At 45.6% G+C, this 21200-nt stretch overlaps 1 protein-coding gene across 2 annotated transcripts in view; it reads left to right on the top strand.

The window, feature by feature from the left end:
- The first annotated feature begins 1362 nt into the window (after positions 1-1362).
- LOC111867508 (microsomal triglyceride transfer protein large subunit) overlaps positions 1363-21200 on the top strand; it is a 46289-nt gene continuing 26451 nt past the window's right edge. Inside the window, exons 1-2 of one of the 2 annotated variants that reach the window (XM_023857452.2) lie at positions 1363-1497; positions 10302-10325. In XM_023857452.2, coding sequence (XP_023713220.2) covers positions 1365-1497; positions 10302-10325 — 157 coding nt within the window. In that variant the 5' untranslated portion in view covers positions 1363-1364. The remainder of the gene's footprint in view (positions 1498-10301; positions 10326-21200) is intronic. The other variant, XM_023857453.2, reaches the window with a different exon arrangement.

Raw genomic sequence — 21200 nt, 5'->3', positions numbered from 1 at the left:
TGGTGATGAGACAGCAACATGTGCTTAGTTTTCTCCGTGTTTACTTCTAGACCAACCTCTTTACTTGCGTCAATTAATGTTTGTGTGTTTCTCTTTATGGTATCTACATTATCACCCAGTAGATTCACATCATCGGCATAGGCCAGCAGCTGATGTGTCCTCCCAGGTCCGAGGCTTTGTGTTAATTTTCGTAACATGATTATATTTTATGGTGAGTTGTTAGCCCGACTCCCAACCCCCAAACTGGAGGTCCACCCCTTGTCGGCTGTCCGCGACTGATTATTCAATACATTCGCAGCTTCCCTTCAAACCTGGAGGGTGTCTCCTCCATCCGCAACCTGAGAACGCGCCATGCCGTGGTGACAAGGGACCCACCTAACATGGTGTTACGCCGTGTAGTCCAGTAAAAGTCCTGTCCTCTTGGATGTGGCGCAGTTAGTTCAGTCGAAGTTCACAAGTATTATGGGGGAAGGTAATGCCCCCATCTTCAAGGCGGCAGAGCAGCCAGGCAGATACAGGTGTTTATACGTTTGAACCAAGTTTTCTGCGCGAGGTTCGCCTTGCTTGCTTGTAAACTGTTTCCCGCCGTACGCGTATGGAAAGCGGGCTGTGCTATGTGATGGTCACGCGTCCATCATTATGTATGACTCAGCATGCAGGCTATTTATTTGTTTGTAGTTTATATAACGATGTTATCAGCAGGAGACCATGTTGAGTCGAATGTTAGGATAAGCGAACAACAAATTTGAAGGGAAGGGAGCGCCAGTGGCCCGATTTGAGAGCCAATTTGAGCACTTGCCTGGGGGGATGAGAAACAGCAACAACAGATCACGGCGGCCAATTTCTGGGCCAAGATTTGAACCGAGGACCTTCCACACACGACCAATACTGCTTGCTCGTTTGCCACTTTCGTTCTGCAAGTTATTTAATTTTTTTAAAGCCCAATGGTCACTATATGTACCACCTGCTTTAACATGCCAGAACTTTGCATTCTGCCCACAGAGTGTATCTCTGTGTTCCGTATGGTTCTCACGCTAAATAGCGACTGTTTCCCTAAACAGCAATAACCGGTTGTGGCTTTGTAGCAGAACGTAATGTGTTTCCTGTGAGGTACGAACAGGACCTTTATATTCTATTTAGAAGACATTCAGTCTTTAAAGGGCTAAAGACACCGTATTGATACAGAAGTTATTTAGCGCCGAATGAGATTGCGGATAATTGATCTGGAACCTATCCGTCGTGGCCAATTTACAGGTATCGTCTCACACTCGTGCCAAGAATTGAGAGAATCACTGAGGATAGCTTGGTATGCGGGCCAAGTTGGACTCGCAGCCCATTGGCTGACATGCATTGTGTTGGCAATCATGTCCATCCTGCCCGGCTCTGACTGTGCTGTACTGACAGTTGTTGGTTGGTCTCTTCCGGACCGAATGCACAGCGCAATGGCGGTCCCTACCAGCAAGCTCTTCTCAATCTTCTGTCTCCTGGCCGTGTTCGGTAAGCTTCTAATGTTATTTAGCGCAGTGGTAATGATATGTACCTCCTACGTTATTGTTCTACAAGCCTGTTCCTTGACTCATGAAGTGTATTTATGTGCTCTGTCTGTGTCTCACAATAAACAGCGGTTATTTTCCAAAATACTGGGCGACTGATGTTTGGAACGGTGATGTGTTTTCTGTGAGGTAGTGTATTCACGTATTCCGTTCGGTTCTCATAAAAAACAGCGACTGTTTCCCTAAATATTAATCGACTGATCTTTGTGGCGGTGATATGTTTTTTGTGAGGTGTACATTCATCTGTGTTTTCGTTCGGTTCTCAGAATTACCATATTATGCAATTCGACAGAAGCCCAGAAAATCAGAATCCAACGACGCCTGTATCAAGCCTCTACTTCTAAACATCACAACCTCTTCACTTTGTACTGTCCTGTGAAAAGGACGAGAAGGCGAGGCCTGGTCTCGTTTCCATCCTGTAATAAAGTGCCTCTGGCTTCTCCCACGACTTTCCATTTCACTCACTCTTCTACTATATTTCCTTACCTTTTTTTTATTGTTAGTGGGGTGGGACTAAGTCCCTTCTACTGCGGCCACTTCTGGCCTATTGTACCAGCCCCAGATGATAGGTGAGGGTGATTGTGGAGCAATTGGCGGAATGAAGATTGGCAGGGGAAACCGAAGTACTCGGAGAAAACCTGCCCCAGCGCCACTTTGTCCAACACAAACCTCACTTGACCAGACCCGGGATCGAACCCGGGCCGCCGTGCTTGAGCAATGGCGCGACCTTTTCCTTACCTTTCTCTCTCGGCGCTCTCAGTAAACAGTGGCTGTGCCCCTTAACAGTAATGACGGTTCTGAAGGGAGGGGGGACACTTTGCATTTCGTCGTTCGTACAGACAGGTTTTTAACTTCACAGTCATGATGTTAACATATACACAACACTTAACGTGTGATTTAACTTCATTACGTGACAGAACTCTTAAATTTAAAATTTGAACAGAACTCTTAAAGCTTTTCTGTTGCATGGATTTCTAGCCCCCACCCCGGACATTTATGAACTCCATTTCTGTTATTTACTTCACTCTTATAAGAACTTATTACGGTACACATTCTGTAGATGTTAAATTTGTGGGATGAAACATCCCTGTTTAGCGTCGTCGCGATGTTTGCGTTCACAGGCAGCATGCATATATACCTAAGTTCCTGCCTTCACACTAGATATCACATGCGTAGCCTCAGTTGTGCATTAGTTATCACTACCGAACAGAAAACTAAAGAAAAATATCGCGGGGACGCCATGTTGCTGCTTTACATTTTATAGAGGGATTACGTAAACAAAATAGGCGCACGTATTCCTATGATCTGTTATCAGACATCATTTCAGGGCCATATAAAACGTGGTGTTGCATTTCACAAGTTCGCACGACTGCCCTGTTGCCATATTCATAGTAGGAAACATAAAAAGTGATTATGATAGGATCGAATGGCATAGCATTCATACCTAATGTCATTGTTCTTCTGTATCTGATTCAAAAAGCTGAAATGGACACACAGCAAGGTTAACTGATACACCTACTTATTATTCTTGTTAGAAAGGGAGGCAGCCTAATTTTGTTCAATTTATACTTCACGGGAGATATATACCGTCTCCATTAGAAAGGTAAGCAGTTAATGCTGTGTATATTATTATTATTATTTTTATTATACTGCAATTGGGTTTTAGCCCGGTGGCAGTAGTACACAATAGGACACAACAGACAAGTAACACACATTACACTAAGTGACAACACGTTCAAACAAAACACAATACACAAAACACAACAATGAGGACATCCTACCACAATGAATACAAACCAAATACGATTAACAACAATTACAGAGAAATACAAACAACTGCAACAAATACAACAATGTGAATGTCATACTAAATACATAAATACAGTGTGTGTATAAAAGAGAGAGTTTGTGGATGTCGTGGCAGGTGGTACGGAAAGTTGCTAACGCTTTGAAGGGTTAAGCAATAGTTCAACTTCCGGTGTTAGTTGTGCGGAGTTTCCCTTGCGACGGGACTTAACAAATAGACGTCATTCTGAGTGCGTAATTGTAGTAAAAATGAAAGAAAAAAAAACGTGTTCTTGGACCGTGGATCATCTGTGACCTTCTGCATATAAAGCTTAACTGACAGACCGGCACACATCGAAACGTAACTCAGCCGGACTGCCCTGTTGCTTACTGAACTGACAATACCCTACGTGATGACACACAAACTAATTAACCAACTCAATTGAGCACAGTCATTTTTGAGAAGCTAATGGTCGCTCAGCCGGTCACGGTAGCCGAGCGGTCTAAGGCAAGTACTGTCTTCGCTCGCTTGGAAACCGGGGTCGTGGGTTCGAATCCCACTCAGGGCATGGATGTTTAGTTTGTGTGTGTTTTTCTGTGTTTGTCTACAGGTAGAGGCCTTGCGACGAGCTGATCACCCGCCCAAGGAGTCCTACCGAATGTGTAAGATCTAGAAAAACCTAAGTGAACGGAGAAGTTCATGGAGGTAGGCCTAGGCCCACTGGGGCTGTAGTGCCAAGGAAAAAAAAAAGGTCGCTCAGCTAGTGAAGAAACCGCGGCGATCATTACCCGACGCAATCGGTGAAGCTGTTGATAGGAACCGGTGTGGTGATTCAGAGGCAGGAGACGAACTCAGAGAACGCACAATTTCAGTTGTGTCTTACGTAGTGCTACGCGATGATGGCGTATATGGAGTTTACTCGTAGATGTAGTTAGTTAGTTATTGGAGAGGGTGGGTTTCCCCATGCACTGAGACCTGTATTGGTCCATTGTGCTTCCCTCTATGATATTCTACCAGTCTCTATACCCTACCGATATTGGTGCGTACCATCAGTCCCGACCGAGCCAGCGAGTTCGGCCTCTACTGGCTTGGCGGTATCTATAATGCTTCCCCCATCTATCAGAGGCATTAGAGACTACTGTTGGGCGGGAAATGACCTTGAATTTGGCTCAGTGACCTTTGGAGATATGAGGTTCTTTTACGTGCCGTAAAGCTACGACACGGGACCCACGGCTTAAAGTCCCTCCCGGAGGACTTGTTCCCTGAATTTTTTCGCCCTTAAAAATTCCACGACCTCCGCCGGGTATGAACCCGCGTACCACGAGTCATGAGGTGGGAACGTTACTACTCGTAGATGTAAAGCTCCACCAATTCTAGACGGACGTGTATGTCCGCGTGCAGAGCTGTACTCGACATTGTGTCCCTCTGTCGAATCACCAACGTCCATCGATTTACTAAGTTACGATGTAAATGTGTAGTCTAAAATGTAAAAGGTAAATTTCTTTCTGTGCGTAACTAATTAAGCACCTCATCAAGAAGATGTGTTGGAGAGTGTACACGGAGTGGAGATGATGGCCAGCTTCACGTCCTGGCCACTTCGAACCCCACTGTGTACAAGAATCGGTGAGCCCTAAAACCGGTCTGGACGTTGTGGAAACAAGTTGAACCATGAGAGAAAGGAGGTACAGCCGCATGCATTAACCTCAGTACTAGAGAGAAGTGTGTGCCCGGCTTCACGCTCCGACCGATTTACCTCCGGGGAAAGAGTCCCCGGAACACATGGGAAAGGAAGATGAGTGGGTGCCAGTAACGGGCTGGACGCCATGGAGAAGAAAATAATCCAGATTCACCAATCGTCTGGCCTGTAGCCTAATCACGATACCAACTGATGATAATATTAAAATGGATGTGTGTGTCTGTGAAGATGTGAACTGTTGCTGTGGGCTGCACTGCAGGATTGACATCCATTGCTCGGTCCTGAGTCCTCCCTCCCTTCAATTATCCTCAATTGAAGCAGAACCTGCCTGTGCTCGACCTCGCCTCTGACGCAGTACGGCCCGAGAGTGAGACGCGAGGCTTATGGAGCCACATGGAACCAGCAAAACGGTTTCTCGATAATATGACTGACATTGAAGATTTGGGCTTATGGATGGAGATAGATCATGACGCCAGATCTCAGAGGTCAGGGAGCTCCTCACTCACAGGTCACGTGCTGTTATCGGGCACAATACTGCATAGAGTTGCGGAAGTGATGTGACGATATTCTTGGTCTGTTTCACAAACAGACCGTTTTCTATCTGCCAAGGAAATTCTCGACACCCTTATACAGTAAACCCTCGTTAATCCGGAGTAAGTGAGGGGGAGGTCATCCGTATTAAGAGATAATCCGGATTAGTGAAACAAAAGGACAAACAACAAACTTAGAACACAAATAAATGGAAAATTTAATGATAGAAGTAGTGCTGATGAAAGTAAATGACAAAATAACACTGTAGAGCCTTTATTTAAAAACTATATAAAGACAATACATTTATTCATCGTTAAAAGACTCAGAAGCTGTACTCGTTTCTGATCTTAATGCTGCAGGTGTGAAGAAATAGACAAGTCTGTTTGAACAGACAAGTGACTCATCTTTTTTTTTTCCTTGGCACTACAGCCCCAGTGGGCATAGGCCTACCTCCATGAACTTCTCCTTTCACTTCGGTTTCTCTAGATCTTACACATTCGGTAGGACTCCTTGGGCGAGTAATCAGCTCGTCGCAAGGCCTCTACCTGTACACAAACACAGAAACACGCACACTAAACATCCATGCCCTGAGTGGGATTCGAACCCACGATCCCGGTTTCCAAGCGAGCGAAGACAGTAGACCGCTCGGCTATCGTGACCGGCAAAGTGACTCATCTGCCTTCCTAAATTCCAAGAGTCTTTTAAAGTATGTACTCAACAGCATTTTTCATATTTCGATCCGGATGAACTGTAACAGGATTAGCAAGGGCTTACTACTACTACTACTACTACTACTACTACTACTAATACTACTCTTTGCGTACTTATTTAACAGCCAGAAGGCCAGTTATAAAGCAAGAACCACCGCAAAGAAACAAAAGACAAGAGGAGATAACGTGTATCATTTAGTGAATAACATCAGTTTCATCTACGCAGTCACACCAACCATTGAATGCAACTAATATTGTAATAATTAAGAAACTATGGTAAGGTAAAGTTTTCCTTAGTAAGAAATGTAAAGCTATCCCTGTAACAAGCCGTGGAGGCCCGTAGGTTTGCGAGACGTCGAGGCGTCCACATTTTATAGAAAATCGGCTCACAGATGGCGGTGAGGTTGTCGGCCTTATACGCCGGCCGCCCTTTACCCCCAGGAACATTCCTGGTACTATTTTCTGTTAGGGGCTGAGTTGACCCCAGGGCAATAGTGCGGCTGGAAGGATTAGGACAAGTGAAAAATCCAATGACCTCATCGGGAACAGAACCCGCGACCTTGTGGGCTTAACTAATTAAGCACTAAAACTTGAAGGCATATTGGGGAGCGGACGTATAGATCCACCTTCTCTTGACCTCGGTAGTTGGAGTGCGATTGTAAAACACGTTTAAGACAAGCCGTTTATTTCAAAAGGCGTCAGCATCGCTAGAAACAATAGTACCTGAAGCGCATTGAGCCAAAAAAGGACGACAATAACAACAGTATTAATAATAATAAAAATAATAATTATTATGTAAGGTGGGTCCCCTTGTCACCACGGCATGGCGCGTCCTCAGGTTGCCGATGGAGGAGATGCCCTCCAGGTATGGAGGGAAGTTGCGAATATATTGAATAAGAAGTCGCGGGCAGCCGACAAGCGGCGGTCCTCCAGCTTTGGGTTTAGGTGTGGTGCTAACACCCCTCACCATTAGAAATAAGGTTGTTACGAAAATTTGCAAGCAGCCTCGGATCTGGACGGATCCTCTCGATAAACGACATGAAACGACAAGAAAATGGACATGAAATTCGGAACTTGGAAGGTTAGAGAAGTTTGTAAAGGGCACTTCCGGTCAGGGCAGTGGCGGAAGAAATCTCAAAGAATAAGTTAGATTTAGCGGAAGTACAGGAGGTCAGATGGGACGGAGGTGGCACCGAAGCAGCAGGCGAATATACATTCTTCGTGTAAGAGAATCATATCTCCAGTTAAGAGGGTAGAGTTCGTTAGTGATAGGATATCATATATACGTGATAATACTAAAAGGTTGCTGGTGTGATATCATTGTTATGAATGTTCGGCCCCAACAGAAAATAAAATTGATGACATGAAGGTAGGTTCTATGAAGAACTAGAACAGGTACTAGGAGATTTCAATGCCAAAGTAGGGAGGGAAGACATTTTCAAAACAACGATTGGGAATGAGAGTAAATGATGTCTTGTTTTGTGGGTCCTGCGGTTTTCCTAGGTAGGTGTCTGCCGCAAATTCCTAGGCGGGGCAAGCATAAGTCATTATTAATCCGATCAATGACTCATGGAGGGTTGGTTTAATGTTAGCGCTTACACGCTCACTTGTGAATATGGGGTAGATTCCAATAAATGTTCAGAAGGTCTTGGCTTCAACCGACTCAACCAGAGTCAGAGTCAGAGTCAGAGTCAGAGCCAGAGCCAGTCAGAGTTACTTTACGACTGTCGTTATACCGCCAATCAGTTCGTCTTGGCGACAAGACCCTTGAGACTCAGAACCAGTAATTTTTCTCCAACCGAACACTTGCGGCTGTAGTCCTTATGTAACATCTCTCTGACGAGAGGATGGGTCTGTCTTTTTTAACTGATGCTAGCTCTCGCCAGCGCAGTCATTCTAGGGTCCGAGTCCTGCGGGACTCATGGCCACATTTTGCTGTCTCAGATTCGAGACTTCTCCACCCTGGAGGGCCAGGTCGCCGTATTTATACTCCCAGGAACAGGGTGACCCGGTTGTAGCCCCCAGGCACTGGGTTCCCCTTTCGTCATCTCCTGCGACTATCAGGGCTAATTATGTATCCCCGGCACGAACCGCACAGAAAACATTTCTTCCATTCTTGCGCGTTGTCTCGCTGCTGGGGAAACAATGTGTCCACAGAACTGTTCCCTAGTAACAGCTGTTGTACTGTCGCCTGTTTACACATCAGTTACTTGGCAATGAAAGGCCGCGCTATAGCTCAAGCGGTTAGTCGCTAGCTTCCCACCGCGGCGGCTCGGGTTCGATCCCGGGTCTGGTCAAGTGGGATTAATGGTGGACAAAGTGACGTTGAGGCAGGTTATCTCCGAGTACTTCGGTTTCCCCTGTCAATCTCCATTCCACCAATTGCTCCACAATTACTCTCACCTATCATCTGGGGCTGGTACAATAGGCCGGAAGTGACCGCAGTACAAGGGACTTAGTCCCACCCCAATAGCAATAATAAAAAAAAAATAATACTTGACAATGGGACTACATGTCACAGTATTATCACAGCCATCTGAGATCCAATGAAAAGCGAAGACGACGAATGACTAGAATTCACGTTACGAAGATGTCAGGAAGTGGCTTCTGCATTCTACACACAAATGCCAGTAACAGAGTTTCCTACTTTTCGAAACAAACTTCCCGAATTCTGCACTGAACCAGGTCAGATGCAAAACCTGCTTTAACAATAAAGAAACTCTGTAATTTGCCCACAGAATGTGTCATTGTGAGAATAAACAGCGATTGCTTCCCAGAACAGCATTAACCAGGTTTTTGTAATGGAGACGCAGTGTTTTCTGTGCTGTAGGAACTAAACTTTTATACTCCATAATATTTAAATTGTTCCCGTATTCTGTTATTTTCCGGACTGCTGACTAGAAGTCAGTATGCATCCGGAAGGTCTTTTGACTGGCCATCTTGACACAGGAAGTTGTCCCTGGACGTAATTACGTAAACACTGCGCTATGAAGACATATGGAGGTGGAGGTACTACTACTAGTAGCAGCACATTCGTATTCAGGCATGCAAAAATGATGTAATGTGCTTCTTGCTAGTTTTTGCTTGGCTCACGGTACTCTTCGACTATGAAGATAGAGGCACTACATTCCTCCGAAACGTCGGAGGACTTCAGCCGTACTACACAGTGTTATCTCGGAAGGCAGTACTCTTCACGTGGTCTGAATGTTTACTGTTCCTTGATCTGATCTCTTTTTCTCATACAAGAAAAAAGCCTATTTATTCTTTCTTGCTTGTTATGACTGTCTTTCCTTTTGTACGTCTGTATGTCTTGTGCTGTATCTGTTTTAGTTTTACTCTTGATCTTTGCTTTTAAATTTTAGTTTTCCTTTCTTCGCCCTTATTTTAAACTTGCATTTCTTCATTTCTTGTCTTATCCTTTTGCCGTCCCTTCCTTACATGCATTCCACTGCTCCCCACACGCAGGAAGCTGTGCCACATAAACAAGCTAACAGTTGCTCAGTCACTCAAGAAATTTCCAAAATTTTATGGAACCTAAATGTTCATTAATGTGTTCACAAGCTCCCGCCACTGGCCCATATCATGAGCCAGATGAATCCAGTCCATACCCTCCGATCCTATTAATTAAGGCTCATTTTAATATTATCCTGCCATCTATGCCTGGGTCTTCTTAGTGGTTCCTTTCCTTCAGGTTTTCCTGAACTTTTTATGGACTTGTGTAGAACATGACCTGCCCGTCTCCTTCCCCTCGATGCTGTCATTCCAATCAATTTGGCGAGGAGTGTAATTTTCTCAATCCTCGTGTCACTTGCTCCCTCTCAGGTCCGAACATTCCCCTAAGCACCCTGCTCTCAAAGATCCTCAGTCTATGTTCTCCTCGTAATCTGAACCCCAACTCTCTCACCAATACGGAACAAAAAAAAATAGGGGAACAATTTCTCTTCTCTGCATCATACAATGTATGCAATATTCCTTTGTTGGCCTGGTGGAGGGGGTATCTAATTGTCGTCATTCTTCTCTTTCAGGTTCTTACTGCCAGATGGCACCAGGTAAGCAACCTCTGCATAACACACGTAAAACTGATGAACCCTGATGCATATAACTAGCATACAAACACAACAAACAGTTCGTCTCTAGTACGGAAATCACGTCAAAAGCCCCACGTAGCAGGGTCCTTCTTGTCAAGCTGATAGTCGGTCAGCTGGCAAAGAAATACATCGCCTTTTATGGAACCTGAAGGTTCATTACCATGTGATTCATAGTTCTACCTTGAAGACGGAGGCAGCGGGTTCCTCCAAAACGCTGACAGATATTACCAGACTAAACAAAATCACACATCCGAAAACATTAATCTTCAGTGTTCATTGTCATATTCACACGAGAGAGCAAATATCCCAGTGACCCTACTTCTCTAAGTTCAGTTTTAATATTGTCATTCCTTTTATGTCTAGGTCTACCAAGTTGTGAGTACATTTCACATTTCTCCGTGCGTGTTACATACCAGGCCGCCCCATATTCTTGATATCATTACTCTGATAGGAGGAAGAGGTGACAGTTTCTCAAGAAGGGCTCTGCTCCCTGGAGTGTATTGCTGTTTCCTTCTTCTTCTTCTTTACTTCTTCTTCTTTACTACTTCTTCTCCTTCTCATCCTCCTCTTTATTATTATTATTATTATTATTATTATTATTATTATCATCATCATCATCATTATTATTATATACAGTTGCCTAAATACTGGGGCCGCGGGTTCAAATCCCTTTCGAAGCACGGATGTTTGCATCATTTCCAGTGAAGATGACCACTTCAAGACAGCCTGATCCCTCGATTTCCCCTTTCAAGCAGCGGAAACTCGTGTCACGTGCCTTAACATCAAAATATCTGCGCAGTTTGCCTCGCGATGTAGGCGTGTGCTTCGTATGGCACTCGCAGTAAGCACAGATCATATCCCAAAGCGGCTCTTCCGAGTCGGTCTTTGTGACGTAGAAAGGGGTGACATGGCAATGCTCTTCATGTTGATTCGGCTGTTGGTTCTCTACGCCTTGTAAATGTGGGCAGTGTTTCGATACTGAGGATGGATGCAGGATGTACCTCCGAAATGTTGGCAACAATGCACAAGAGTAGTATGAACATCACCTTTGGAACACAGTGAAAGCTTAACAATGCCGGTCTTCATGTTACGCGGCCGTGGGAAACAGATCTCAAATTAGAGTTGCATCTGTTGTTCGTCAGGCCCGTGGTCCTGAAACCGAACATGGCGACCCCGCTTCGTGCTGTGTATTCTGACTGAGGTTTCTCGTGATTTCATGAGATCTCTTCACGCATATGTTGCGATAGTAACTCAAATTAGGCCATAGTCGCTTCCTTCCACATCCCTTCCAGTTCATTATTCACGAATCGTCCTACCAAACCAATGCTATATAGTCTGACCTATTAAAAGCGACGTTAAACACCAAGAATAAAACGTATAAAGCTGTCCCTGAAGACCATGGGGACTGGAGGTATAGATCCACGTATTCTTGACCTCTGCACTGGTTGGAAGTGAGTGGTAAGCTTCAAGCCCCGGCCGCTTTGCCTCCGGGGAAAGAGATCCCCCGGTACCCACTGCAGAGGAGGCTGGGTGGGCCAAAGAACCGGTCTGGAGAGAAGAACGTGGAGAGAAGAAAATCTTACTCCTACCGGGACTCGAACTCCGACTCCTCGTTCACCCTGTTCGTAGCCAGTCGCTATACCGACTGCGCTATCCTATCATATCAAGAATAAGTACGCGAAATTTGTAGTTCTCAGAGCAGTGAGTATTGAAACTGGGATGTGACGCCATGTAGTCTGGTAGAGAGGTACTAGCATTTAGGAAGAATCTGCTGCTTCCATCCTCAGGGCTGAAGAGGGCAAGTCCCTCCGATATGTTTATATATATATATATATATCGATCTACACGGCGGCCCATACCAGAATACTTCAGAGAGAACAATGATCAGACTACGGGTTCGACAACCGGGGAACCGAGATTTGATTCCCAGCATGGGGAGAGAATTTTCTCTTCTGCACAGAGTTCTGGGATCTATCCAGCCTCCTATGCAATGGGCACTAAGGACTCTTTCCCCAAGGGCCAAGCGGTCAGGTCATGAAACTGATCACCATATAGTGTGGAATTTAAGAATATATGGGTCAATACCTCCACTCCCTACATTTTCATGACGCAGAAGTAAATTTACCTTCACCGCAACTTCAAGAGAAAGCAGGCTAGACGGGCCTGACCTCTCTCAAGTTAAATTTTTGTTGTACAGTTAAGAGACCAGCGGCTGATGTGCCCCGCGCTATATGGGTCGAGTGTGCACACTGAGGGGTTATAATGCTTATCTTAATGGTACTAATATATGGGAACTGAACTGATCCATTAAAATGCGAATCGTTTGCCTCTTGGAAAATTTAAAAAACTGGGATTTATTTTTCAAAACTGAAAATTAAATACCTCAAAACCATTTCAGACATGCGTTCGAAGTGAACTTTTTCTTTCTTAAGCCCTATCAAAGGCAAAAAAGAAAAAAATCCGTGGCTTTAGTCCGCAAGCGAACTATACCGACCGAGTGACCGCCGCTTGTCGGCGAAGTTAGTGCCAACTTTAGTGGATAGAGGGTGTCGCGTGGTCAGAGTAACGAATCCCCACGGCTTTCGGTTTCCTAGACGGGAGCCACTACTTTTCGATTCAATTAGCTCCTCAGTTATCCTCGCGAGGCTGAGTGGACCCCGTTCCAGATCCACTACTTCTCAGAAAAAATGGTAGCGCCGGAAATCCAACCGGGGACCTCTGGGTCTGTAGCCAGGAACTCTGACCACTAGACCACAGAGGCGGTCATCGAAGGCAAAAGACTCCAGTATCTAATAATTTACTCTAAATAAATGACAGAATAATTGTAACCAAAAACCGGACTTGAAGACAGCACATACGTGCGTAAACAAGGGGGCTTAGGCAGCGTCTACACGAGCGCACAAAATACGTCCGTTGTAACGAACGTACTTTATGACGGACGTTGCTGAGGACATCACACAGTTGCAGAATGCGGTGCGTAGTTTTTTGTCTGCAATGGGGCCAGAAGAAAGCGTAGCATTCTCCTTTCTTCTTTATTTCTACAACGGACGCATTGTGTGCGCTCGCGTAGACGCTGACACCGCGTGCTGGAATAGTGTTGCGTGGGCAGGAATATCGTCACCCATTAGTGATATCACAAAAATGTTATCTATGATGTGGAGTACTATCTTCTGTGACATAACGCCGTCTAGTTCTCCATATTCAGGCCCAAATAAGCCGAGCAAGATACCAACGTGAAAGCAGGTAGTAAGCCGAGTCTGCTTTCACCCTGGTACTTGCTCGGCTTATTCTACCCTGAAGATGGAGGCGATATGTTCCTCCGAAACATCGGTTGACTTTCAGCGGACTACATAGCATTATATTCCACAATATAGAACTCTTCATAACCACAGCCGTGAGGACCTCAAATCCTGCATTATCTGTGGTGATTTTCACAGCAGGATGGAACATGAATCACTAAGCAGAGAGGAATGATTCTAGAATAAATAGCGAACAATTGTGTCCTTGGGGGTGGGGGAGGATCTGGTCCAGATGGTTGCAAGAACGGTGCATCCACTGGCCCCGCGGCTGGTATCGCAAGATTCCTTGTGGCGCAGATTTGGGTCTGACTGCACTCCAAATGCAGTACAACTTTCTGTTCGTGAGTTATCCTTGTCAGGAGGGTTGGGGGGGCAGCCAGAAGGAATGTCGGCGACCCTGCAATGCGAAACCGATGTTACCGGAAGTTGGGCAAAGCTGCGCCGGGGCATTAACCTTCCTTCCTACGGCTCGATGGAAGCACAGCGAAATGTGCAGTACCACAAGACAGCCACAGGTAGTGGAGTGTGCGGCAAGCCAAGCCTCTTGCATTTGTGGAAAACGTCAAAATTGAAGTGGATAAAGAGAATAAAATTTTTGATTTCCAGCAGTGCAAGTATTTTCTTCTTCTCCGCAGTGCTCAGACCGGCTCTGAGGCGCACACAGCCTCCTAGCCAATGGGTACTGGGGCTTCTTTTCCCTGGGCTAAAGAGGCAGGGGCGTGAAGCTGACCATCTCCCTCTAGTGCCGAAGTCAGGAATGATGGATCTATACATCCACTCCCCTATATATCCTCATGGCACAGTGCTTAATTAAGCACAGGGACAGCTTTACCTGTTTAGCTTTTTTTTTCCTGTGGCGCTACAGCCCCAATTTGGGCCTAGGCCTACCTCCATGAAATTCTCCGTTTCACTTCGGTTTACTAGATCTTACACATACGGTAGGACTCCTTGGGCGAGTGATCAGCTCTTCGCAAGGCCTCTACCTGTAGACAAACACAGAAAAACGCAAACATCCATGCCCTGAGTGGGATTCGAACCCACGATCTCGGTTTTCGAGCGAGCGAAGACAATGCATGCCTTAGACCGCTCGGCTACCGTGACCGGCCTGTTTAGCTTTACCACAATTTAATATCAGAAATTATAAGTATTGTCAAGTGACTGAATGACTATACTCGTAGACGGGGTTTGGATTGATGAATGGATTTATTGACCACTTACAGATGGTAACTACAAGTAATTATGGCGCTATCATTAATCCTCCACACTTTACAAATCACTAGAGCGCACGCTAAGTCTTCTCAGTCTGCTTTCACTGGTCGTTTCCTGGTAACGGATCTAAGCACTGGAGATTCTTCAGCTTCTGTGCTCACGTTGCCCGCTGGTTAATACTACTACACAACTACATCAGAGTCGGGGTCAGAGATACTTTAAGATTGGCGGGTTACAGTCAGTTAGTTCATCTTGGCGCCAAGCCCCTTGAGCCTCACGACCAGCATTTTCTTTTCAACTGTAACCTTGCAGTCATAGTTCTTATGTAACATCCTCTCTTACGAGAGGATGAGTCTGTCATTTGAAATTACTGTTTGTTCCTCGCCAGCGCAGTCATTCTCGGGTCCGAGTCCCGCGGAACTCATGGCCATATTTTACTGTCTCAGATTCGAGACTCCCCCAACCTGGAGGGCCAGGTTCTCGTATTTATATCCCCCAGGAACAGGGTGGCCCAGTTATACCCCCAGCCACTAGGTTCCCTTTTCGTCGCCTCCTACGACACTCGGGGCTACGATGGAGGTATCCGAACCCACCTCCAAACGGGGTCAGAATTGCTCCAATTGCCCTGCTTGTAACATCTCGCCATGGGCCGCGTAGAAAACACCGTTTCCAGCAGTTCCCCTATTGTTGCGTATGGATTCGTTGCCGTGGGAACATGTCTGTTTGCGAAGGCGTTACTCAATAACGGCTTCATGTATTTGCTTATTCAGAATCTGCTGCCTAGCAGCGGACGTTTTGTTGTCTGTTTCGCGGTCGATACCCAACAACGGATCTCTACATGCTACGATACTTTTTAAGAATCTATTCTTCCACCGAATATGTCGGGATACCTCAGTCGGTATAGCGGCGGGCCACGGGCTGAAAGGTCCGGTTTCAGTTCCCTGTAGGGTAAGGTTCTTATCTTCTCCATAGCGCCCAGACCGGCTCTGGGGCCCACTCCAGCCTACTATCGAATGTGTACCGGGGCCATTTCCCTGGGGGTAAAGCGGCTGGGACGTGAATCTAACCACTAATCTCCATCTAGTACCGACTTCAAGAATGGCGGACCTATACCTCCACTCCCATATTTCTTCATGGCACAGTGGTTAATTAATTAAGCACAAGGACAACTTTACCTCTTGTTCTATCGAGAAGACTCTAGGGCTCCCAGTAAAAGTAGTCTTAATGGAATTTTGTAAGCAATTTTTCTGACTGCGCGCACGACTTGTGTTTTCTATTCGGGTTCAGTTTTCAGTCTGGAATCCTGCTATCGTAACAATGCTTTCGGTGTTTTCCTCAGTATCTCCAGGATAGTGGCAGCGTAGTACCCAAAATTAGGCAACGACTGAGAGAGCACAATCAGTATAGTGACTAGGCTACGGGCTGGATTCCCGAGGAGTCGGGATTCGATTCCCCGTAGAGGCAAAAGATTTTTCTCTGGGATTCACGCAGCTTCCTATCAGATGGGTACCGGTGCTGTGGTGAAGCGACAGGAGCGTGAATCTGACCACTCACCTTTATCTAGTGCCGAGGCTAAGATTAGTGGAGCTATATCTCCATTTCCCCATACGTTTTTATGGCATGGTGTTTAGTAATTAAACCCAGGGATAACTTCACCTTGCCTTTAAGATATTCTTCCACATTATTTGTAACACTTCACTATTCTCTATAATCTTCCTGTCATTCGAAGCTACCGACAATATTTCGAAATCAAATAAGTGAAGTAACCAAAGAAAGGCAAAAGGGAAAGAGGCCCTGGCACCCATTACATAGGAGGCTGGTTGGGTCCCCCAGAGACGATCTGTGGCCGCTGTGTAGAAAGGAACAATCTCTTGCCTCTGCCCAAAACAGAACCTCAATCCCTTGGTCCGTCAGTCTGTAATCTAATCACTAAAGCGTGCTGAAACACGTTCTCATCAAAGCAGCAAGCAAAGGAGCAGAGTGTGATCCTCGTGTTTCCCCCACAGTGAACGTAACAGTACCGCATCGTGTAACGTTTCCTGAGTAACGGAAACCCCGTCATCACCTGAACAACACATCCCTGCTCCACCTTCACCTCCACCTCAGTGAAGCTAGATGAGGCAGTCGCGAAGTGTAAGCCGCGGTGTCGAGTGTAGTGACAGTGCTTGTGAGTTCTTAGGCGCGCTTGTAGACGTACGTGTCTCTCTACGAACTTTAGTGCCGTATACAGCGCTAACTCTACCAGTTTTGTACGGGTATGGAACTTGGTCTGTCACTATAAAGAAAGCATATAGGAGGTGTAAAATTTGAGGTTTTCAAGTCTGTGATGATTCATTCTGTGAGGTTCTGGGTTATGATACCGTGCTGTAGTCTGGTTGGTGGTTAGCGACGTTTCGGGGGAACTCAAGGCTGATGCCAGATGATAGACGTATGCTCCTACGACATGTCGGTGTCAGCCTACATAATATGAATAGATGTGTTTGAGAACGGTGCTGAGGAGACTACGTAGGAGGGAAGGCAGGTGACAGTGGTAGGGGAAACTACATAATGATCTTCATAATTTGTATTATTCGCCGAATATGGTTAGGATGATATTAAATCAAGTAGAGTGAGATGGGCGGAACATGTAGCATACAAGCGGACTAGTCATACAAAACTTCCAACCGAGAAAAAAGAAACCGCATATAGACGTGGGCAATGCGGGATAATTTTGAAATAAATTTTAGAGAAAAGTATGGATTGGAATCAGGTTCGTTGCAATAGTGTCCAGCGCCCGGGATTTTGTTAACACGGCCATGAATGTGTTCAGATAGCAACAGCAAAGTATTTCTTGACTAACCGAAAAAAACTGTCAAGTTTTTGAAATGGGGTTTGATATATTTCATTGCATACAATAACAACCATGTTTTATAGATACGTTGGTCGCTGCTTGTAAAAAATCTGTGCCTTTGCTCCTGCAGATGTTTCGAAAAGCCCATGAATTGAGATCTCCCAAATGACATAATAGGTTATGCTCTTTTGGGTACTTTGCGACAGACTGAACATCAGGCGTGTCCTCAATAAAATTAATTTGTGTCGAAGTAGCTTAATCAGTGAGGAACATAGACTGAGGGTGTTGAGGAGAATATTTGGACTGAAGAGAGATGAAGTGACAGGAGGTTGGAGAAAACTGCATAATGAGGAGCTTCATAACTTGTACTCTTCTCCAAGTATAATTATAATGATCAAATCAAAAAGGGTGAGGTGGGCAGGGCATGTAGCACGAATGGGGGAGAAAAGGAATGCGTATAGGATATTGGTGGGAAAGCCAAAAGGAAAGAGACCACTGAGAAGACCAGGGACCGGTGGAGGGCTCTTGTGAACACGGTAATGAACCTTCGGGTTTACATAGAATGCTGGGAAATTCTTGAGTAGCTGCAGATTTGGTTTCTCCTCAAGAAGGGCTCGGCTCCATGAGTAAGTAGGTAAGCAGCTTAATCAGTATTGTTTCTAGCTGATGGGTTCAATTACCGACAGACTCACTGAACCTGCAGATCAACGGGTGCCGAGGGCTTGCTTGCGGGATAAGTCAGCTCAGGTAAATAAAATCACGACCGCAGTTTTCCCACGGATCTCAAGTCAGAAAGCTACAATAGGAACAAAATCTTTTAGTATAGGAATTACCGGAACTGGCCCAGTTTGTGCTCCTGGACTTGATATATCCTGACTTACTTTCATTTTCATTCGGGGAGATGAACAAGTTTTCAGGCTAGATTGCGCATCTTAACTGGTCTGGTCACCCTGTTATTTTCTTGTAAGTAGACAGCGCTTTCACTCAGAGAATCCTGCTTCGAAATCCTGTCAGACATCTTCAGAAGAAACTGCCCTCAAGCTTTTTCTTTTTCTATGTTCATTATGCAATCTTCCGAACTTCTTCACGTTCTGTACTCAGAGAGCACAGGGCTCAGTCCTCAACCTGATTTCGTCTTCTGTCCAGCCTAGCCCAGGGTCATTAGCCGGGAGCAGTGAGGTTCAACAGGTCTGTAGCAACGTGCGCGTAGAGAGAAACTGGTATACATTTCGGAGTCTGGTATAGCCTTCATCTTCAGGCAGAACGTAACAGAGGCTTCCCAGGCCCATATCAATTGTGGATGTTTTGTGGTGTAGACACACTATAGTTAGTGCCTCGTAACTTTAGCCGCGCGGAAAGGTAAACGCTGTTGTGGAGCACGCGAGGCTGTACGCTTGCTGTGGTGACGTTCAGAGCTACTCCCCGAGCGGAACACATTGCCTAAGGACACCAACTAACAAGCAACACAACGTACTATACACCTGACCACACTTCAAGACGCTACATTCCAAACTGGTAGTACCTACGCTGACGTAAGCTGATAAGAGTGCCTCCCCAGCTCCGTGAGAGATGGTATGACCCCTCTACCACGGCTAGAGTTCCGAGGAACTAACAGTACAAGACACCACACCAACAACACTACACAATAAAAAAGTATCCATTTAACCGGCCGTGGAGGCCCATAGGATTGTGAGACGTCGAGGATCACATTTTTTACACAATCGGCTCACAGATGGCGGTGATGTCGGCCTTACGCGCCGGTCGCCCTTTAACCCGAGAAAGATTCCTGATACTCGTTTCTGCTATAGACTGAGTTGCCCCAGGGCCATAGTGTGACTGGAAAGCTTAGGTTAATTGAAGAATCCAATTACCTCATTGGGAATCTAACCCGCGTCCCTCCGGCTTGTAGCATAGTGTCTCAACCAACTACGCTAGCGGGTGTCCCCACACAACACACAATGCAATTGCACTACACCACAACACAGTATACTACACAATACACTCCTCAATACTAAATCACACCACACCACACAAATCCTAGTGATAATGAGTAGCGTTAAGTAACAGACCCCACAGACTATGTTTCCTTTGTTGAATTTGAGACTTCTGCAACTGTGGCTGTAAAGAGTTGTATGTTCTGGAATATAACGCCGGTAGCTTCGGAGAAAGTTAACTTCCGTTTGCTCCTCCAGACTAATTTCATGGAGCTGAGCCCTTCTTGAGAAGCCGCCAGTTTTATAGCTACTGAAGAACTTCCCAACAATTTATGGAACCCAAAGGTTCATTGCCGTGTTCACAAGAGCCCTCCACTGGTCCCAATCCTTAGCCAGATCAAAGAATCCGTCAAGGTCCGAATCCCTGTGTGACATTTAATAAAAGCTTATTTTTGCGGTGAGGAATTGTTAGCCCCACGCCCAACCACCAAATTGGAGGACCACCCTGTGCCGGCTGTCCGCGACTGCTTATTCAACATATTCCGCAGCTAGCCTTCATATCTGGAGGCCGTCTCCTCCATCCGCAACCTGAGGACGCGCCATGTCGTGGTGACAAGGGGCCCATGCTCCCCAGAAACATCGGTTAGCTTTTTCCGGACTACACCGTGTTCTATTACAGAGGAATAATTTGTGTTTCCTTTTCTCTGCCTGAATACGGAGACAGAACTAGCCCACTGGACGTTATTTTTGTATTTTTTATCCAGACAGCGAAAATTCTCTCGGGATAAATTTCAAATAGAGCACAACCGTCCCCTTCGAGATGCTTACCTACACACTATTCATGGACAACTGCCCACTCATTCAACGCGATGAAACCTGTATAGTGTCAGCTATGGCATTGAACTAAGAATCAGTCACTCGCTACACGAGGACCCCACAGTGGTGATTATCAAGATTACGATCTTCTTAGATGTGACGCCGTGTAGTTTGAGAGGTAGTTGACACCGTGTCTGAGGAATCTGCTGACTCAATCTTCAGGATAGAAGAGATGGTCCGAACCTACCAGACTACACGGCGCTGCATATCAGAAGACCGCAGCCTTAGTCATATCATCTGCCCTCAGAAATTAGGCACTCTAGCGTGTTTTGGCTCAGAATTATATCCGAGATAGTAAATCTTTCTGTATGCAGGATCAGCACACACAACTCCCTCCTCCATTCAGTTGTGTCATGGATGTATAGAGACATGGAGCAGTTGAAGAACAGTGTTTGATAGTGTGAAAACGTCGCATACACCACATATCAAACGAAGTGAAACTGTGAAACGGATCCGGCCGCATTAACTTTCCGAAGTAGAAAGCTCATCTTAATGTACACCAATTCCATTCCAGTCTCACAGAAAACGCACTCCATTGCAAAGGCCAATCAGTCTATGCTGTTAAGGGGAAAAGGAAAAAATTCTGTTTATTGTGAGAATCATGGGAAACGCATCATTACCATCTGAGCAAAATGTAGATTTCTTTTTAATGCTAAAGCAGGTTGAAGAAAGCAGTCTTCTGGGATTT

Source organism: Cryptotermes secundus, unplaced genomic scaffold (assembly GCF_002891405.2).
Source record: "Cryptotermes secundus unplaced genomic scaffold, Csec_1.0 scaffold1089, whole genome shotgun sequence".
NCBI lineage: Eukaryota > Metazoa > Arthropoda > Insecta > Blattodea > Kalotermitidae > Cryptotermes > Cryptotermes secundus.
The sequence above is the reverse complement of the archived record's forward strand: the minus strand, read 5'-3'. Positions and strand labels throughout refer to the sequence as shown.